At 44.6% G+C, this 19,639-nt stretch overlaps 1 protein-coding gene across 4 annotated transcripts in view; it reads right to left on the bottom strand.

Moving 5' to 3' along the window:
* The window catches only part of CFAP70 (cilia and flagella associated protein 70), a 1,288,671-nt gene that overhangs the window by 78,483 nt on the left and 1,190,549 nt on the right, over positions 1 to 19,639 (bottom strand). For all 4 annotated transcript variants that reach the window (XM_078662924.1, XM_078662925.1, XM_078662923.1 and 1 more), the window contains one exon: positions 160 to 207. In XM_078662924.1, coding sequence (XP_078519050.1) covers positions 160 to 207 — 48 coding nt within the window. The remainder of the gene's footprint in view (positions 1 to 159; positions 208 to 19,639) is intronic.

Here is a 19,639-nt window from a genome sequence, read left to right as displayed (position 1 = left end):
TTTTTTATTCATAGGAACAATAGCCAAGGATAAACAGAAGATGGTAATAAAATATTTCTCAACGTTCACAACAGTTCATCTTATGATTGCAGTATGGCCATAGCACAAAAAGGTATTGTAAAGCACATTCAGCTAAGTGATGATGCACTACACACTCACCTTTATCATGTATTTGTAGGACTGCTCCGCTTCCACCTGCCTTCCAGTCTTAAAAAACATAAGAGAAGTGAATGAAATTCAGAGAGGTTGTAAATAAAGAAAAGTAAAATACCAACCATGGAAAATTGAGTGCCCATACCCCTACAATACCCAATTTTTACTTCACACTATGCTTCTTCAATTTAACATGGGCTTTCTGCCTAAGCTTCTCTTTGTCATTATACTTTTCTACTTAAATGGATTCAGTGCCTCCCTTCTAAAGTCCATCTGTCCAGGGATAAAAGGAAAATTCAGTATACCTTTACATGTATCCCATTCTTTTTCATCACTCACTAGTCTAAAAATGGAAACTAACCAGCTCTGGAATTGCCACTTTACCACATGAGGGACAGGGGCAGTAATCTTTCCTTAGCCGCATGCGTGCGGCGGCTTTTCCCGCGGTATGCAGCATTTTAAAAATTACCGCGTTACATGACGAGCTCAGCTCGTCATCAGCACACGGCAGGTAACGCTGATGAGGAGCTGAGCTCGCATTCAGCATGCAAGGGGTTAAGTGACTCACCCAACAAGCCAGAAACATGTCTGAGATTGCTTATGTTTACATGCAGAGGTGACATGATTTAGGAAGTTCTAACTGCACTGTCCTTTAGTGGAGGTCCAAGATTGATTTGCTACTGGTAATACCTGTCCCTTGTGCACAGTGAGAAACAAATGATCGACTGGGATGTGGCCAAGAGTAATTACCAGTGATGGTGTTTAATTCAAGCACCAATCACCTTTTTGTATTTTGCATTAAGATTCCATGACAGCAACACTATGATCTGGGCGGGTTGGCAGTCACTGATCACTTACCAAAGGTATGCTAATTATTATAGAAGTAATTGAGTATATAACTGTATTATCCAGAGATATTAAGAAATACCCAAATGGGAAGGTGACTGGGAGGCAGAGAGAACGATACTGGTGCCTGCTTCCTCTTGTGCACCTTTCAGCACTTCAAATTGCAACTCTCACCTTCAAAGAGGGAAACACAAGATGGCACAACTGTCGTCGGAAATGGCGATTGTGGAAAGTACAGGCGGGGAAGGTTTTACTTACATCCTCATGTGCACCCACACCACATTTGCCAAAACAGTGCCAGCTATACTGCACTCACCCCAAACCACACCATCCTACATCTTAGAACCTTTCCTATACAGTTAGCTTAAATACATCACACCCTCACGAACACAACATTGCATGAATCATATCCTAGTTATCTGTTTGGATTGTGGTAAATAAATAAATAATACCCTATTTTTGAATGCATAAATGAATAACAGATAGCTCAATAAATAAGAGTCAAGATTCGAGGTAGTAGGAGTTTTTCAGGTTTAATACAGCATAAGGACAGGAACAGGACGACCTGCACAGGAATAGGATGGCAGGGCCCAGCAGCTGCTGGGGCTGGATCTGGGATGAGCGCGCTAAGGAATAACTTTTTAATAACAGTACATGAGCATATATACATAACGCAAACACATAGCATTACATTGCAATAGGCGTAGCAGTGGGTGGAGCAAAAGGCGTGACGCGTAGCAGTCGCGAAAGATAAGGGTGAAAAGAGGTGTAACAGGGCGTATACATAGACATGTGATGCAAACGTAACAGAATATGTCATGAATGGGGCGGAAACCATGGAGGGGGCTACCTGAGGAGCCGGGACCTCTAACCTGATGGTGCGCGCAAACTAGCAATGACGTGTTACTAGGAGAAGCTGGGGGCTTCGAACTCTGTGCTAGGAGCAGAGACTGAAGTCTGGAGAGTCAGGGCGACATGTACCTAAACAGTATCTAGTATCTGATGTTTAGAGAACATGTTGATATAAACTAGAAGTCAGGAGGGGAAAGGCTAACAGACACTAAGACTGGACCATGCATTATTCTACATGTAGTGCGTGATGAAGAATATTAAATGACCATTAAATGCAGTATTTCTCTTACATGGAGACGTGAAGGCTAGACAATGACGGAAACTATTGATGCGATTCAGTAGCTTTTAGGAATGCAGAGAAGGAGGACTGAACTGATAACTGGAATCATAACATACTCTTGGCAGACTCAGAGGCAGAGCCAGGCTGAACCGGGCACTGCGAGGCAGGAAGTAAGTGAAGGGTCGAGGACACAGGTGGGGGCTGTATCGCTCCTCAGCGAGGCTTCAGGAGACAGGAGCTGAATCTGGTGTCCAGGCCCTTTTGAGGCCTAGAAACGGGGACTTTACAATGGAATAACGTGCACACTGAGAAACGTGGCAACGTAACTTTACATAGGCCTGATATTCGTAGTATTCACGAGAACTGGAAACTGGCATACTAGAGGTGGACACAACTATAATTGCGTCTGTAATCAAACATAGGGAATACATATGCATATTTAATCATGCACAGATAACATATGATGGATGACTCGTAGGGACACAGAACATGGCAAAATTTACTTTTCCACATTCCCTCCTTGTCACTACGTTTCCATCAGGAAACATCAATATTCATGATACCATCTATCATTTCATACAGTATCATTTGCTCGTCTCGAATTATCCTGGAACGGGATTTAGAACGGGACTTGGGACTAGGAATACAAGAGGTAGCACAAATGCCGCAAATCGCAGGGCCACATTGTATACAGAGGCAGCAGCTGAATATGATCGCTACTGCAATACCTAGAAAGGACAAGACTTTCCATCCCCAGGCGGAAATTATATTCCAGAACCAACCGGACCATGTCCAGGTGCCTGGATCTTGGTGTAACAGATGGGCAATTTTATGGAGTCTGGTTATAGCTGAATAAACAGACGGCGCGTTATTTGGAATGAAAATGCAGCAACTAGATCCGATGACTCTACAGGCCCCGCCCCTATCGGCCAATATGACGTCAAGGACGAGACGATTCTGGAGCACGACAATTCTCATAAAGGATTGTTCTTCGGTTAAATTACTTAGAGCAGAAGTAGTCTCAATTACTACTGCTTCGAGTGTTCTGGTTAATCTACGTATCAGTTTACTATTCACAACTGTACCTAAATAAGGAAAGACACCTTTATTGATATCTATATATTGTTCTAGAGTAGTTTCAGTATAATCGACAATCGGGAGGTTTCTCTTGGGTCTTGTATGTACTAGGTGGGAATTCCTATGGTAGTCGGGTGGGGCTAGGAAAACTGGTGGCAGTAGGAAGGCAATGTAACAGGTTCCCTCCCAATCGAGGGGCAGACGAACATATGCAGTTTGACCACAAATAAAATAAGAATGACGTGAAGCTTTGAAAATAGATTTCCCACTGTCACTATACTTGACAATAGTAGTACAATCACTATGTCCTACATGTACGGAACCATTATTTCGGACACATAATTCGCCTTTAACTGGTAGTACTGAAATAGCAGGTAAGTCTGGAGTAGTATTAGACTGAACATTCAGGACCATGAAATTCGAAGAATAGTTACCTAAATTGTACACTTCATTTTCTAGATCTAACCCGGTTCTATGGGGGAGACCTTGCTTGTCTGGAAAACATGTACTGTTAAGAAAAGACATATCTGTTAAGGATGACGTTAACGTGGACCATGCTCCACACGAACCATTATGTGAAAAAGGATAAGGAAAAAGTGGCAGAACTCCCTTCGGTGTCTGGAAAGGGGGGAGTCGACCACACACCCAACAATTAGTGGCATTGCTGGTCTGGTGTGAATAATGTAACATGCGGATGAAAGAATTATTACGCATAGCGAGGCGGTAAGAGAGTTCATGAGGAGGTAGATCACTAAACGTATGCTCTACTGTAGCATTAGCAGACTTATTTACATGAAGAACTGGGAAATACAGGTAAAATGCGTAACTGGTGCAGGAAATCATAATGCTGAGAAATAATATGAAACATAGAAAAACGATACATCGAATTGAGTTTTGACTAACTCTCTCACTATGGGGGTCTATTTTATACATGTCAGAAACAGTCTAACCGTTTCACCTAGGGGAGGACTTAGACAATCAAACTGGCTGACTTATTTGACTAGACCGGAGTTTCAACTTATACTCCTGTTGCGGAGTTCTCTCTAACAGGGGAGGGTTTGTAGCAATGTCTTTTGCGGGACAGTCCTTGAGAACAATATTTTGGCAATCCTTCAAATCCTGGGAAATGTTCTTTGAGACGGGTTTCAGTCCATAAAACTTCTTTACGTGCGAAAGGTGCACCCAGCCTTTGCGACCCTCCAACTTCACGGCTGTACGGGTGGCGAGGAGGACCTGTCGGGGCTCCTTCCAGCGTGGCTCCAGCGGACTTGAGCGGTCAAAATTGCGGACAAGAACCATGGATCCTGGAACGATTTCATGCGGTGCCACCTTGGTATTGTCTGGAAATGCGGCGGCAACCTGTGAACGACAAGAGTTGAGGGCAGACATCAAGGAAGCTAGGTAATCTGTCAGCATATTACTTGAAACATCGGTAATACTTCGGGGTCTAGGAGTACCCCACATGTTAGGGGGGCGGCCGAATACGACCTCATACGGGGACAGACCTGATCTGGAATGTGCGACCATGCGCATATAGAACAAAGCGACTGGCAGAGCTACTAGCCAGTCCACACCTTTCTCTTTACATACTTTTGCAATACGGATTTTCAAAGTCTGGTTATGTCTCTCTACGAGACCGGCTGCTTCAGGATGGCGTACACAATGAAACTTCCACTGGTACCCTAACAAAAGGGAAACATGCTTCATCAACTCAGATGAGAATGGCTGGCCGTTGTCAGAATATACGACTCTAGGGAGTCCATAGCGGGGGAAGAACTCACGAACCAGCTGCTTGGCAGTGGTCGCGGCGGTGTAATCTGGGACTGGATATGCTTCTGTCCACCTGGACAAAGCGCATACAACTACAAGGACATACTTGAAACCTCGACATCGCTCCATCTGAATATAATCCATCTGGAGGACTTCAAAAGGGTGGTCAGGGGGCTGGAATCCACCTTGTTCCAGCGGGACACTTTTACCTGGATTAAACTGGCAACATATCATACAGGTACGGACTTTCTGCTTGGCTGCAGCTCGTAAATGCTTGTTGAACCAAATGTTCTGGATACTGTCTAACATAGCTTTTTCTCCTAAATGTGCTGGACTATGTGTAGTATTAATAATGACTTGAACCATAGAGTCGGGGAGAAACCATGTGGCTCTACCCTTCGTTAACCATCCTTGATCTGTCTGGACCCCTCCTTGTTCGGACCATTTCTTGATTTCTTCAGGAGTAGCATGTAACTGGATATCTATGACATCTTGAGTAGGGTCCTTAACTGTCATGCATGTAGTCGGATCTGGAGTAAGTGTCTGTGTCGGATTAACTGGAATGTCTGGAGTCTGTGCTGTAAGCTTGGCTGTGCGATCTGCTAGATCGTTACCTTGAGAAATAATGTCAGTAACTTTCGTATGTGCTTTGCACTTCATGATAGCGATAGATGTCGGTAAATGTATGGCATCTAACAGAGCTTGAATAAGGAGACCATGCTGAATCTTGGTTCCATGAGAAGTCATGAAACCTCTCTCCTGCCAGAGCACTCCGAAGTCGTGTACAACTCCAAATGCGTAGCGTGAATCTGTGTAAATATTAACTTTCAAGTTCTTGGCGTGTATGCAGGCTTGTGTCAGAGCAACTAGCTCTGCTGCTTGAGCGGACAGGGTGTCAATACGGTGTGTCTCAATAACTTCGGTGTCGGTAGTCACTGCATACGCGGCGACTAGTTCTCCTGTACTTGTTCTCATGCATGAACCATCCACATAAAGTGTCAGGTCGGGGTCTAGTAACGGAATATCTGTCAGATCTTGTCTTGGCTTTGTCGTAATGTTAACCACTTCCACACAGTCATGTGTGGCAGAATTCGAAGTAACTGATGGTAACAGTGTAGCAGGATTTAAAACGTTGCAGCGTCTGATTTCTATGTGTGGCTGAAACAGTGTCAATTCATAACCTGTTAAACGTGCAATTGTCAAGTGCTGAGTTTGTGTTCGGTTTAAAAGAACTTCCACGGAATGTGGAACTTGCACTGTCAGGGAGTGTCCTAATACTATGGAATCACTTTGTCTGATAGCTAGGGCTGTGGCTGCAACTGACTTGAGGCACGCAGGCAGAGCCTGGGCTACAGGATCTAATGTGCTCGAAAAATAAGCACATGGCTTGTATTGTCCTGCTTGATCTTGTGTGAGAACAGATAATGCTGTACCTTCGCGTTCAGTGACGAAAAGTGTAAAAGGCTTACTGTAGTTCGGTGTCGCTAGAACTGGAGCTTGACATAGGGCTTTCTTTAACTCATTGAAACTTAGTGTATGTTCAGATGTCCAAGGGAGTACAGTCGATACGGCTGCCTCCTGTGTCGTTAACTGTATCAGTGGCTTGGCTAGAAATGCATACTGAGGAATCCATTGTCGGCAGTAAGAAGTGAGGCCGATAAAGGCACGTACCTCCTTCTGGGTCCTGGGCTGAGGAAGACTCGCTATTAACTGGATACGGTCTGGTGTCAACTGCCTACCCCTCTTGGACAGTAAGTGTCCTAAGTAGACCACTTGCTGGACACAGAATTGAAGCTTAGAAGGGGACACCTTGTGCCCCATCTCGGCTAGGAAATACAAGACTGTAAGGGATGCTCGCTCGCAAGCACGTTCAGAACGGGCTGTGACCAGTAGATCATCGACATACTGGAGCAGGGCAGTGTCAGTTGGCATGTGAATGTTGTCTAGTTGTCTCTTAAGTGCTTGACTATAAATACTAGGACTTTCTGTGAAACCTTGAGGAGCTCGTGTGAACATATAGCTCCTTCCATTTAAACAAAATCCGAAAAGGAACTGGCTGTCTGGATGAATAGGGACACTGAAAAACGCGTTCTTGAGGTCGATTACAGTAAAGAACGTGGCTTCGGAATCAATGGCTGTCAATAGGGAAGAGATATCTGGAACGACTGGGTACTGAGGAATAATACATTTATTAAGTTCTCGTAGGTCAATCACTAATCGATATACTGGGGGTGCATTTGGATCAGTACGTTTCATGACTGGAATGATCGGAGAATTGCATACATTGGAGTCAGTTTCTACAACCACTCCTTGAGCCATGAGCTCGTCAATAATTTTGGATAAGGCTGCTACAGCCTCAGGTGGCAATCTGTACTGTCTGATTCGTGGTAACACCACACCTGGCTTGAGAGTCACACGATGGGGTGTGATTTGCATATAACCAACATCAGTTGGACCTTGCGCCCATAGATGCTGCGGAACATTGGACAATCTGGGATCAAAATCTCGTAATACATAGTGACCCTTAAAGTCACGTAGGAACAGACGTATTCCCTCTGGGGAACAGCATATAACTGCACCTAACTCTTTCAGTGTTTTAATGCCTAATAGGTTTTCTGGACATGACTTAGTAAGTAACAAATCAGTAGTACGGGACAATGGACCTACTTCTAGAGTAACTGGCTTTGATATTTCATTTACAATGGGTTTTCCTGAAAATCCAAGGGAAACATTTCTTGAGCCTGAGAGCGGAGCCCCTGGAACTTCGGCGTGACTGATGGTGGTCCTACTTGCCCCTGTATCAATCAAAAACTTTCTGTCTTTCCCTAATACTTGACTGTGAACATAGGGACCTTCTTGATCTACAGGTATCTCGATGAGAGGCAAGCCTACCTCCCTCTCTAGGCTGTTTCATGAATATGGCTGGTACTCTGGATACTCAGACTGTGCATACTGGTACATCTGCTGTGTAACGTGCTGTGTTGCAGCAATAGGCTGCGGTACAGTAACTGTCTGTTGTGCATTCTGTGGCTGAGGAGTCTGTGAAACTTGTTCGTGTCTAGGCGGACGTGGTCTTTCTTTAGTCTTACCGGTAGCTATGTTGTGTTTCAGAACTGCACACTCGTTTATAAAATGACCTGGCTGTTTACAATAATTGCAGTTCCCTTTAACGGGAGCTGCAGGATGACTGGCTTGATTCGGACCCCTCTTCTGACTGTCTTGAGGAACAGATTGTGCAACTAGTACTTTCATTTTCGTGTCTTTCATACGTTTTCTCTCGTGTTCTTGTTCTTCCCTGATCCTATTCTGGTGGTATTGGAGCATCTGCAACATCTGGGACGGGGTATTAGCTTGCCAGGTACTTTCGACTTTCAAAACTCGATTCTTAATTTGTGGACTTGAATTCTCGACTAATTTAGTAACAAAAAGGTGAGGGTATGACTCACTACTTGTCTTGAGGCCACTGTTGATGCTAAAACATTTCTCAAATCTGGAATAAAAATCACTAATGTCTTCGTCTTGTTTCTGTTTACAGGCTGAGATTGCATCCCAGTCTTCTTTTCTAGTTGTCAATAACCTAGGCAAAACTTGTATTAATAATTCCGGTAATTCTTTACATTTCGCTCCAAGACCGGTACCTGGTACTCGTGCCTTGTCTTCGGCTTCTAGAACTGCCCAATCGATCTTTTTCTCTCCCACCTCCCATTCTTTTTCCTTGAGCTTTTCATACACCCCTGCGGGCAGCAGAACCTTTAACATTTTAATTATATCTGGGTACGTGTATTCTCCCATACGGAGCATGTCTTTTAATTCTCTATGGAACCCTGCTGGATCTTTATCATGACAGGGAATTAATTTCTTCATCTCTAAGAGTTCCATCTTTGTAATCGGAGTGTAAACAAACACTCGTTCTAGTTCGCCACCCGTTCCTCTAACTGGGTGGACTTCTCGTAACGGATTCTGTCTGTCTATGTAAAATGGTTTACTTTCTGGGGGTGAGACATGAACAAAATGCGGATTCAAAAACGTTCTATATTTGTGACGCTGTTCTAGAATGACACTAATTAAATCGGTACCTAAACCTTTCCATCTATACTGGAGTAACTCGTTCAGGATATCGTGTAACGGGCCTGGATCAGAGTGTTGACCCTCATACAATGTAATGAGGTGCTGGATCATATACATACCCGCCAGTCGTTGCTCGGCTGGGGGCATTTTCAGAAACATTTGTGCCACTATTTCGTCTGGAAAAGTGGTAGAATCAGTAATCCATCGGACTGCTGATCGGACTAGTTCTTGTTCATGCATGGTACTTAACTCACTGTAACCGATTCGTGATTCCAGAATGTGATCGGTAGCTTGGAATACTTGTTCTAGAGAACCTTGTTCTGGTGCTGGATGATGAAAAATAGACTTGTGTTCTAGGCGTAAATGGCGATCTGGAAATCTAGATTTTCCTACATACGCTATTCTGGCGGGATTCTCGTCCTCAACCTCTTCAGTATCAGAGTTACTTTCTTTCTCGCTTACTTGTGCTGCTTTACGCTGTTCGTGTAACTTTATTATTTCTTTACGGATTTTCTTGTACATACTTTCCATAGCACTGATGGTTCTGTGCTTACCCTCGGCTATATTATCACTCCACTTTGTCAGGGTTCTCATTTCGGCTTGATCTTTGGTCGGATAATCTTGTTCTCGTATTAGACAATTAATCAGAAACTTTAATAGCATGAGCTGGACTTCAGCTTTTCTTTGAGACATGACTTCGCCAATGCTTTCTGGATCATCCCCTGTGCGGATGAAACGATATATTCTGTCTAGATCTTCTTTCATATTCGGTAGGGTGACTAGATACTCGGCCACCCTTCTTACACGTAATGAATATAAAACCATATTATCTTCTCCTGGGACTGGATCATAGCCACATTCATTAAGGGCTTTTCTTATTTCTGCTACAGACTGATGTCTGGGCGTACGCTGTGACGCTTGCATATGTAATTCGGCTGTCGTTAAACGCTTGTGTGGCGGCGGGGTTTGAGGAGTACCTCCCCCTGCGGCCCCTAAACTAGAGTCGTCGACTGATCCTCTTCGTACTAGTGTGGCAGGAAATTGAAATGCGGGCTGAACTGGTATGGCGGGCTGGACCTGGGGGACCGTAGCAGGTACTGCAAGGGGTACCCCGGTGTCTGGAGAAGCAGGGAGTGCCTGATTTACAGGGACTGGTGGAGCGCGAACAGGATTTGCATATTCTGGGACTGTGTCGTCCAAATAGGACGAAATAAAAATATCAGCTGCGGTCTGTTTGTGACGTAGCTTGGTCGGAACTAATGGTGGCAGGAAATTACTGGATGCCTCTGGGGTCGCTTTTGGCAAGCCCTCGGCAAGGAGAGGATACATACCCCTAATAAGAGCATGCCTCTGTCTGTCTGACTGTTCGGCTTTAACTTGTTCACCTATCTCGATTAGATCTTTTTCTTGTGCTCGTTCTAAGGATTCTCTACTTAATTCTGACTTTCTGATTTCTTTTTCGGTTCTTTTATGAGCTTCTTTGCGCCATAACTCGATGGCATCTTTCTGTGACTGTCTGGCTTTCTTTTTCCATAATGCCTCTTCTACTCGCATGATGCACTCGGCATCCCATGTACCCGATACGGGCCATCTATACTTTTCTTCTAACTGTTTGGTATACTCTACCCATAAATCTAGATATAGTATGGCACTTATGCCATGTTTCTGATACATAAAATGACCTGGACTGTCCCTAGGCGGAACTGGAACTGCTGCTTCCAGCAGACCCTTTCTAGTTTTTAACTGACGTAACTTAGAAAACAAGGGCATGACTGGACTGTAATCTAGACACAATACAATACACAATGAACACGATACTTATTCCCCATTCATACCACGACATTAAAATACATGAAGAACATTTAAAATAACAGTTCGAACAGAATACTACCTGGAATACGGAAAACAGGATACATGAATTTTCTCGAGAACAGAACTGACTGGAACAGAAACTAGATGCACTGCTGAAACAGTACGAAACTTACCGGTCTCATACAGAGACACGTCAGGACCCGCATCCACCGAAGTGGACACTTCGTTTGTGGGTCTGTGTACCACCAACCCACGGACCAGAGTCAATCAGATTGACCCTGTCTAGATACTACCCCAGTAACGGTACTCACCGGGCAGCAAGAACGGAAGGCCTCAGACTGGACTGGACTGCCTCGACGTCGGACGGACGAACTTCGGACTTCTGTTACGGGTGGGCCTCCGGATACCTCGAACCTTGGACTCTCGGCTTGGGCTCTGGTCTGGACTCGCCGCGTTCCTCCACCGTCTCGTCTGGATGCTGGACCGCCTCCTCCGTCTCCTCCGTGGGCCTGAGGGATACTTGAAGCAGAAATATCTGCCGGTGCGCAGAAGAGTTCCGTCACGACTGCAGAGGGTCAGGGGGTCGGCGTGGCTTCACCGACGCGTGGGGAAAGGGCAAGTCCCTGTTCGGGCGCCATTATGTGGTAAATAAATAAATAATGCCCTATTTTTGAATGCATAAATGAATAACAGATAGCTCAATAAATAAGAGTCAAGATTCGAGGTAGTAGGAGTTTTTCAGGTTTAATACAGCATAAGGACAGGAACAGGACGACCTGCACAGGAATAGGATGGCAGGGCCCAGCAGCTGCTGGGGCTGGATCTGGGATGAGCGCGCTAAGGAATAACTTTTTAATAACAGTACATGAGCATATATACATAACGCAAACACATAGCATTACATTGCAATAGGCGTAGCAGTGGGTGGAGCAAAAGGCGTGACGCGTAGCAGTCGCGAAAGATAAGGGTGAAAAGAGGTGTAACAGGGCGTATACATAGACATGTGATGCAAACGTAACAGAATATGTCATGAATGGGGCGGAAACCATGGAGGGGGCTACCTGAGGAGCCGGGACCTCTAACCTGATGGTGCGCGCAAACTAGCAATGACGTGTTACTAGGAGAAGCTGGGGGCTTCGAACTCTGTGCTAGGAGCAGAGACTGAAGTCTGGAGAGTCAGGGCGACATGTACCTAAACAGTATCTAGTATCTGATGTTTAGAGAATATGTTGATATAAACTAGAAGTCAGGAGGGGAAAGGCTAACAGACACTAAGACTGGACCATGCATTATTCTACATGTAGTGCGTGATGAAGAATATTAAATGACCATTAAATGCAGTATTTCTCTTACATGGAGACGTGAAGGCTAGACAATGACGGAAACTATTGATGCGATTCAGTAGCTTTTAGGAATGCAGAGAAGGAGGACTGAACTGATAACTGGAATCATAACATACTCTTGGCAGACTCAGAGGCAGAGCCAGGCTGAACCGGGCACTGCGAGGCAGGAAGTAAGTGAAGGGTCGAGGACACAGGTGGGGGCTGTATCGCTCCTCAGCGAGGCTTCAGGAGACAGGAGCTGAATCTGGTGTCCAGGCCCTTTTGAGGCCTAGAAACGGGGACTTTACAATGGAATAACGTGCACACTGAGAAACGTGGCAACGTAACTTTACATAGGCCTGATATTCGTAGTATTCACGAGAACTGGAAACTGGCATACTAGAGGTGGACACAACTATAATTGCGTCTGTAATCAAACATAGGGAATACATATGCATATTTAATCATGCACAGATAACATATGATGGATGACTCGTAGGGACACAGAACATGGCAAAATTTACTTTTCCACATTCCCTCCTTGTCACTACGTTTCCATCAGGAAACATCAATATTCATGATACCATCTATCATTTCATACAGTATCATTTGCTCGTCTCGAATTATCCTGGAACGGGATTTAGAACGGGACTTGGGACTAGGAATACAAGAGGTAGCACAAATGCCGCAAATCGCAGGGCCACATTGTATACAGAGGCAGCAGCTGAATATGATCGCTACTGCAATACCTAGAAAGGACAAGACTTTCCATCCCCAGGCGGAAATTATATTCCAGAACCAACCGGACCATGTCCAGGTGCCTGGATCTTGGTGTAACAGATGGGCAATTTTATGGAGTCTGGTTATAGCTGAATAAACAGACGGCGCGTTATTTGGAATGAAAATGCAGCAACTAGATCCGATGACTCTACAGGCCCCGCCCCTATCGGCCAATATGACGTCAAGGACGAGACGATTCTGGAGCACGACAATTCTCATAAAGGATTGTTCTTCGGTTAAATTACTTAGAGCAGAAGTAGTCTCAATTACTACTGCTTCGAGTGTTCTGGTTAATCTACGTATCAGTTTACTATTCACAACTGTACCTAAATAAGGAAAGACACCTTTATTGATATCTATATATTGTTCTAGAGTAGTTTCAGTATAATCGACAATCGGGAGGTTTCTCTTGGGTCTTGTATGTACTAGGTGGGAATTCCTATGGTAGTCGGGTGGGGCTAGGAAAACTGGTGGCAGTAGGAAGGCAATGTAACAGGTTCCCTCCCAATCGAGGGGCAGACGAACATATGCAGTTTGACCACAAATAAAATAAGAATGACGTGAAGCTTTGAAAATAGATTTCCCACTGTCACTATACTTGACAATAGTAGTACAATCACTATGTCCTACATGTACGGAACCATTATTTCGGACACATAATTCGCCTTTAACTGGTAGTACTGAAATAGCAGGTAAGTCTGGAGTAGTATTAGACTGAACATTCAGGACCATGAAATTCGAAGAATAGTTACCTAAATTGTACACTTCATTTTCTAGATCTAACCCGGTTCTTTGGGGGAGACCTTGCTTGTCTGGAAAACATGTACTGTTAAGAAAAGACATATCTGTTAAGGATGACGTTAACGTGGACCATGCTCCACACGAGCCATTATGTGAAAAAGGATAAGGAAAAAGTGGCAGAACTCCCTTCGGTGTCTGGAAAGGGGGGAGTCGACCACACACCCAACAATTAGTGGCATTGCTGGTCTGGTGTGAATAATGTAACATGCGGATGAAAGAATTATTACGCATAGCGAGGCGGTAAGAGAGTTCATGAGGAGGTAGATCACTAAACGTATGCTCTACTGTAGCATTAGCAGACTTATTTACATGAAGAACTGGGAAATACAGGTAAAATGCGTAACTGGTGCAGGAAATCATAATGCTGAGAAATAATATGAAACATAGAAAAACGATACATCGAATTGAGTTTTGACTAACTCTCTCACTATGGGGGTCTATTTTATACATGTCAGAAACAGTCTAACCGTTTCACCTAGGGGAGGACTTAGACAATCAAACTGGCTGACTTATTTTACTAGACCGGAGTTTCAACTTATACTCCTGTTGCGGAGTTCTCTCTAACAGGGGAGGGTTTGTAGCAATGTCTTTTGCGGGACAGTCCTTGAGAACAATATTTTGGCAATCCTTCAAATCCTGGGAAATGTTCTTTGAGACGGGTTTCAGTCCATAAAACTTCTTTACGTGCGAAAGGTGCACCCAGCCTTTGCGACCCTCCAACTTCACGGCTGTACGGGTGGCGAGGAGGACCTGTCGGGGCTCCTTCCAGCGTGGCTCCAGCGGACTTGAGCGGTCAAAATTGCGGACAAGAACCATGGATCCTGGAACGATTTCATGCGGTGCCACCTCGGTATTGTCTGGAAATGCGGCGGCAACCTGTGAACGACAAGAGTTGAGGGCAGACATCAAGGAAGCTAGGTAATCTGTCAGCATATTACTTGAAACATCGGTAATACTTCGGGGTCTAGGAGTACCCCACATGTTAGGGGGGCGGCCGAATACGACCTCATCCGGGGACAGACCTGATCTGGAATGTGCGACCATGCGCATATAGAACAAAGCGACTGGCAGAGCTACTAGCCAGTCCACACCTTTCTCTTTACATACTTTTGCAATACGGATTTTCAAAGTCTGGTTATGTCTCTCTACGAGACCGGCTGCTTCAGGATGGCGTACACAATGAAACTTCCACTGGTACCCTAACAAAAGGGAAACATGCTTCATCAACTCAGATGAGAATGGCTGGCCGTTGTCAGAATATACGACTCTAGGGAGTCCATAGCGGGGGAAGAACTCACGAACCAGCTGCTTGGCAGTGGTCGCGGCGGTGTAATCTGGGACTGGATATGCTTCTGTCCACCTGGACAAAGCGCATACAACTACAAGGACATACTTGAAACCTCGACATCGCTCCATCTGAATATAATCCATCTGGAGGACTTCAAAAGGGTGGTCAGGGGGCTGGAATCCACCTTGTTCCAGCGGGACACTTTTACCTGGATTAAACTGGCAACATATCATACAGGTACGGACTTTCTGCTTGGCTGCAGCTCGTAAATGCTTGTTGAACCAAATGTTCTGGATACTGTCTAACATAGCTTTTTCTCCTAAATGTGCTGGACTATGTGTAGTATTAATAATGACTTGAACCATAGAGTCGGGGAGAAACCATGTGGCTCTACCCTTCGTTAACCATCCTTGATCTGTCTGGACCCCTCCTTGTTCGGACCATTTCTTGATTTCTTCAGGAGTAGCATGTAACTGGATATCTATGACATCTTGAGTAGGGTCCTTAACTGTCATGCATGTAGTCGGATCTGGAGTAAGTGTCTGTGTCGGATTAACTGGAATGTCTGGAGTCTGTGCTGTAAGCTTGGCTGTGCGATCTGCTAGATCGTTACCTTGAGAAATAATGTCAGTAACTTTCGTATGTGCTTTGCACTTCATGATAGCGATAGATGTCGGTAAATGTATGGCATCTAACAGAGCTTGAATAAGGAGACCATGCTGAATCTTGGTTCCATGAGAAGTCATGAAACCTCTCTCCTGCCAGAGCACTCCGAAGTCGTGTACAACTCCAAATGCGTAGCGTGAATCTGTGTAAATATTAACTTTCAAGTTCTTGGCGTGTATGCAGGCTTGTGTCAGAGCAACTAGCTCTGCTGCTTGAGCGGACAGGGTGTCAATACGGTGTGTCTCAATAACTTCGGTGTCGGTAGTCACTGCATACGCGGCGACTAGTTCTCCTGTACTTGTTCTCATGCATGAACCATCCACATAAAGTGTCAGGTCGGGGTCTAGTAACGGAATATCTGTCAGATCTTGTCTTGGCTTTGTCGTAATGTTAACCACTTCCACACAGTCATGTGTGGCAGAATTCGAAGTAACTGATGGTAACAGTGTAGCAGGATTTAAAACGTTGCAGCGTCTGATTTCTATGTGTGGCTGAAACAGTGTCAATTCATAACCTGTTAAACGTGCAATTGTCAAGTGCTGAGTTTGTGTTCGGTTTAAAAGAACTTCCACGGAATGTGGAACTTGTACTGTCAGGGAGTGTCCTAATACTATGGAATCACTTTGTCTGATAGCTAGGGCTGTGGCTGCAACTGACTTGAGGCACGCAGGCAGAGCCTGGGCTACAGGATCTAATGTGCTCGAAAAATAAGCACATGGCTTGTATTGTCCTGCTTGATCTTGTGTGAGAACAGATAATGCTGTACCTTCGCGTTCAGTGACGAAAAGTGTAAAAGGCTTACTGTAGTTCGGTGTCGCTAGAACTGGAGCTTGACATAGGGCTTTCTTTAACTCATTGAAACTTAGTGTATGTTCAGATGTCCAAGGGAGTACAGTCGATACGGCTGCCTCCTGTGTCGTTAACTGTATCAGTGGCTTGGCTAGAAATGCATACTGAGGAATCCATTGTCGGCAGTAAGAAGTGAGGCCGATAAAGGCACGTACCTCCTTCTGGGTCCTGGGCTGAGGAAGACTCGCTATTAACTGGATACGGTCTGGTGTCAACTGCCTACCCCTCTTGGACAGTAAGTGTCCTAAGTAGACCACTTGCTGGACACAGAATTGAAGCTTAGAAGGGGACACCTTGTGCCCCATCTCGGCTAGGAAATACAAGACTGTAAGGGATGCTCGCTCGCAAGCACGTTCAGAACGGGCTGTGACCAGTAGATCATCGACATACTGGAGCAGGGCAGTGTCAGTTGGCATGTGAATGTTGTCTAGTTGTCTCTTAAGTGCTTGACTATAAATACTAGGACTTTCTGTGAAACCTTGAGGAGCTCGTGTGAACATATAGCTCCTTCCATTTAAACAAAATCCGAAAAGGAACTGGCTGTCTGGATGAATAGGGACACTGAAAAACGCGTTCTTGAGGTCGATTACAGTAAAGAACGTGGCTTCGGAATCAATGGCTGTCAATAGGGAAGAGATATCTGGAACGACTGGGTACTGAGGAATAATACATTTATTAAGTTCTCGTAGGTCAATCACTAATCGATATACTGGGGGTGCATTTGGATCAGTACGTTTCATGACTGGAATGATCGGAGAATTGCATACATTGGAGTCAGTTTCTACAACCACTCCTTGAGCCATGAGCTCGTCAATAATTTTGGATAAGGCTGCTACAGCCTCAGGTGGCAATCTGTACTGTCTGATTCGTGGTAACACCACACCTGGCTTGAGAGTCACACGATGGGGTGTGATTTGCATATAACCAACATCAGTTGGACCTTGCGCCCATAGATGCTGCGGAACATTGGACAATCTGGGATCAAAATCTCGTAATACATAGTGACCCTTAAAGTCACGTAGGAACAGACGTATTCCCTCTGGGGAACAGCATATAACTGCACCTAACTCTTTCAGTGTTTTAATGCCTAATAGGTTTTCTGGACATGACTTAGTAAGTAACAAATCAGTAGTACGGGACAATGGACCTACTTCTAGAGTAACTGGCTTTGATATTTCATTTACAATGGGTTTTCCTGAAAATCCAAGGGAAACATTTCTTGAGCCTGAGAGCGGAGCCCCTGGAACTTCGGCGTGACTGATGGTGGTCCTACTTGCCCCTGTATCAATCAAAAACTTTCTGTCTTTCCCTAATACTTGACTGTGAACATAGGGACCTTCTTGATCTACAGGTATCTCGATGAGAGGCAAGCCTACCTCCCTCTCTAGGCTGTTTCATGAATATGGCTGGTACTCTGGATACTCAGACTGTGCATACTGGTACATCTGCTGTGTAACGTGCTGTGTTGCAGCAATAGGCTGCGGTACAGTAACTGTCTGTTGTGCATTCTGTGGCTGAGGAGTCTGTGAAACTTGTTCGTGTCTAGGCGGACGTGGTCTTTCTTTAGTCTTACCGGTAGCTATGTTGTGTTTCAGAACTGCACACTCGTTTATAAAATGACCTGGCTGTTTACAATAATTGCAGTTCCCTTTAACGGGAGCTGCAGGATGACTGGCTTGATTCGGACCCCTCTTCTGACTGTCTTGAGGAACAGATTGTGCAACTAGTACTTTCATTTTCGTGTCTTTCATACGTTTTCTCTCGTGTTCTTGTTCTTCCCTGATCCTATTCTGGTGGTATTGGAGCATCTGCAACATCTGGGACGGGGTATTAGCTTGCCAGGTACTTTCGACTTTCAAAACTCGATTCTTAATTTGTGGACTTGAATTCTCGACTAATTTAGTAACAAAAAGGTGAGGGTATGACTCACTACTTGTCTTGAGGCCACTGTTGATGCTAAAACATTTCTCAAATCTGGAATAAAAATCACTAATGTCTTCGTCTTGTTTCTGTTTACAGGCTGAGATTGCATCCCAGTCTTCTTTTCTAGTTGTCAATAACCTAGGCAAAACTTGTATTAATAATTCCGGTAATTCTTTACATTTCGCTCCAAGACCGGTACCTGGTACTCGTGCCTTGTCTTCGGCTTCTAGAACTGCCCAATCGATCTTTTTCTCTCCCACCTCCCATTCTTTTTCCTTGAGCTTTTCATACACCCCTGCGGGCAGCAGAACCTTTAACATTTTAATTATATCTGGGTACGTGTATTCTCCCATACGGAGCATGTCTTTTAATTCTCTATGGAACCCTGCTGGATCTTTATCATGACAGGGAATTAATTTCTTCATCTCTAAGAGTTCCATCTTTGTAATCGGAGTGTAAACAAACACTCGTTCTAGTTCGCCACCCGTTCCTCTAACTGGGTGGACTTCTCGTAACGGATTCTGTCTGTCTATGTAAAATGGTTTACTTTCTGGGGGTGAGACATGAACAAAATGCGGATTCAAAAACGTTCTATATTTGTGACGCTGTTCTAGAATGACACTAATTAAATCGGTACCTAAACCTTTCCATCTATACTGGAGTAACTCGTTCAGGATATCGTGTAACGGGCCTGGATCAGAGTGTTGACCCTCATACAATGTAATGAGGTGCTGGATCATATACATACCCGCCAGTCGTTGCTCGGCTGGGGGCATTTTCAGAAACATTTGTGCCACTATTTCGTCTGGAAAAGTGGTAGAATCAGTAATCCATCGGACTGCTGATCGGACTAGTTCTTGTTCATGCATGGTACTTAACTCACTGTAACCGATTCGTGATTCCAGAATGTGATCGGTAGCTTGGAATACTTGTTCTAGAGAACCTTGTTCTGGTGCTGGATGATGAAAAATAGACTTGTGTTCTAGGCGTAAATGGCGATCTGGAAATCTAGATTTTCCTACATACGCTATTCTGGCGGGATTCTCGTCCTCAACCTCTTCAGTATCAGAGTTACTTTCTTTCTCGCTTACTTGTGCTGCTTTACGCTGTTCGTGTAACTTTATTATTTCTTTACGGATTTTCTTGTACATA

Source organism: Lissotriton helveticus, chromosome 10 (genome assembly GCF_964261635.1).
Source record: "Lissotriton helveticus chromosome 10, aLisHel1.1, whole genome shotgun sequence".
In the NCBI taxonomy this organism is placed as follows: Eukaryota; Metazoa; Chordata; class Amphibia; order Caudata; family Salamandridae; genus Lissotriton; species Lissotriton helveticus.
This window is presented reverse-complemented; position numbering and strand designations above follow the sequence as displayed.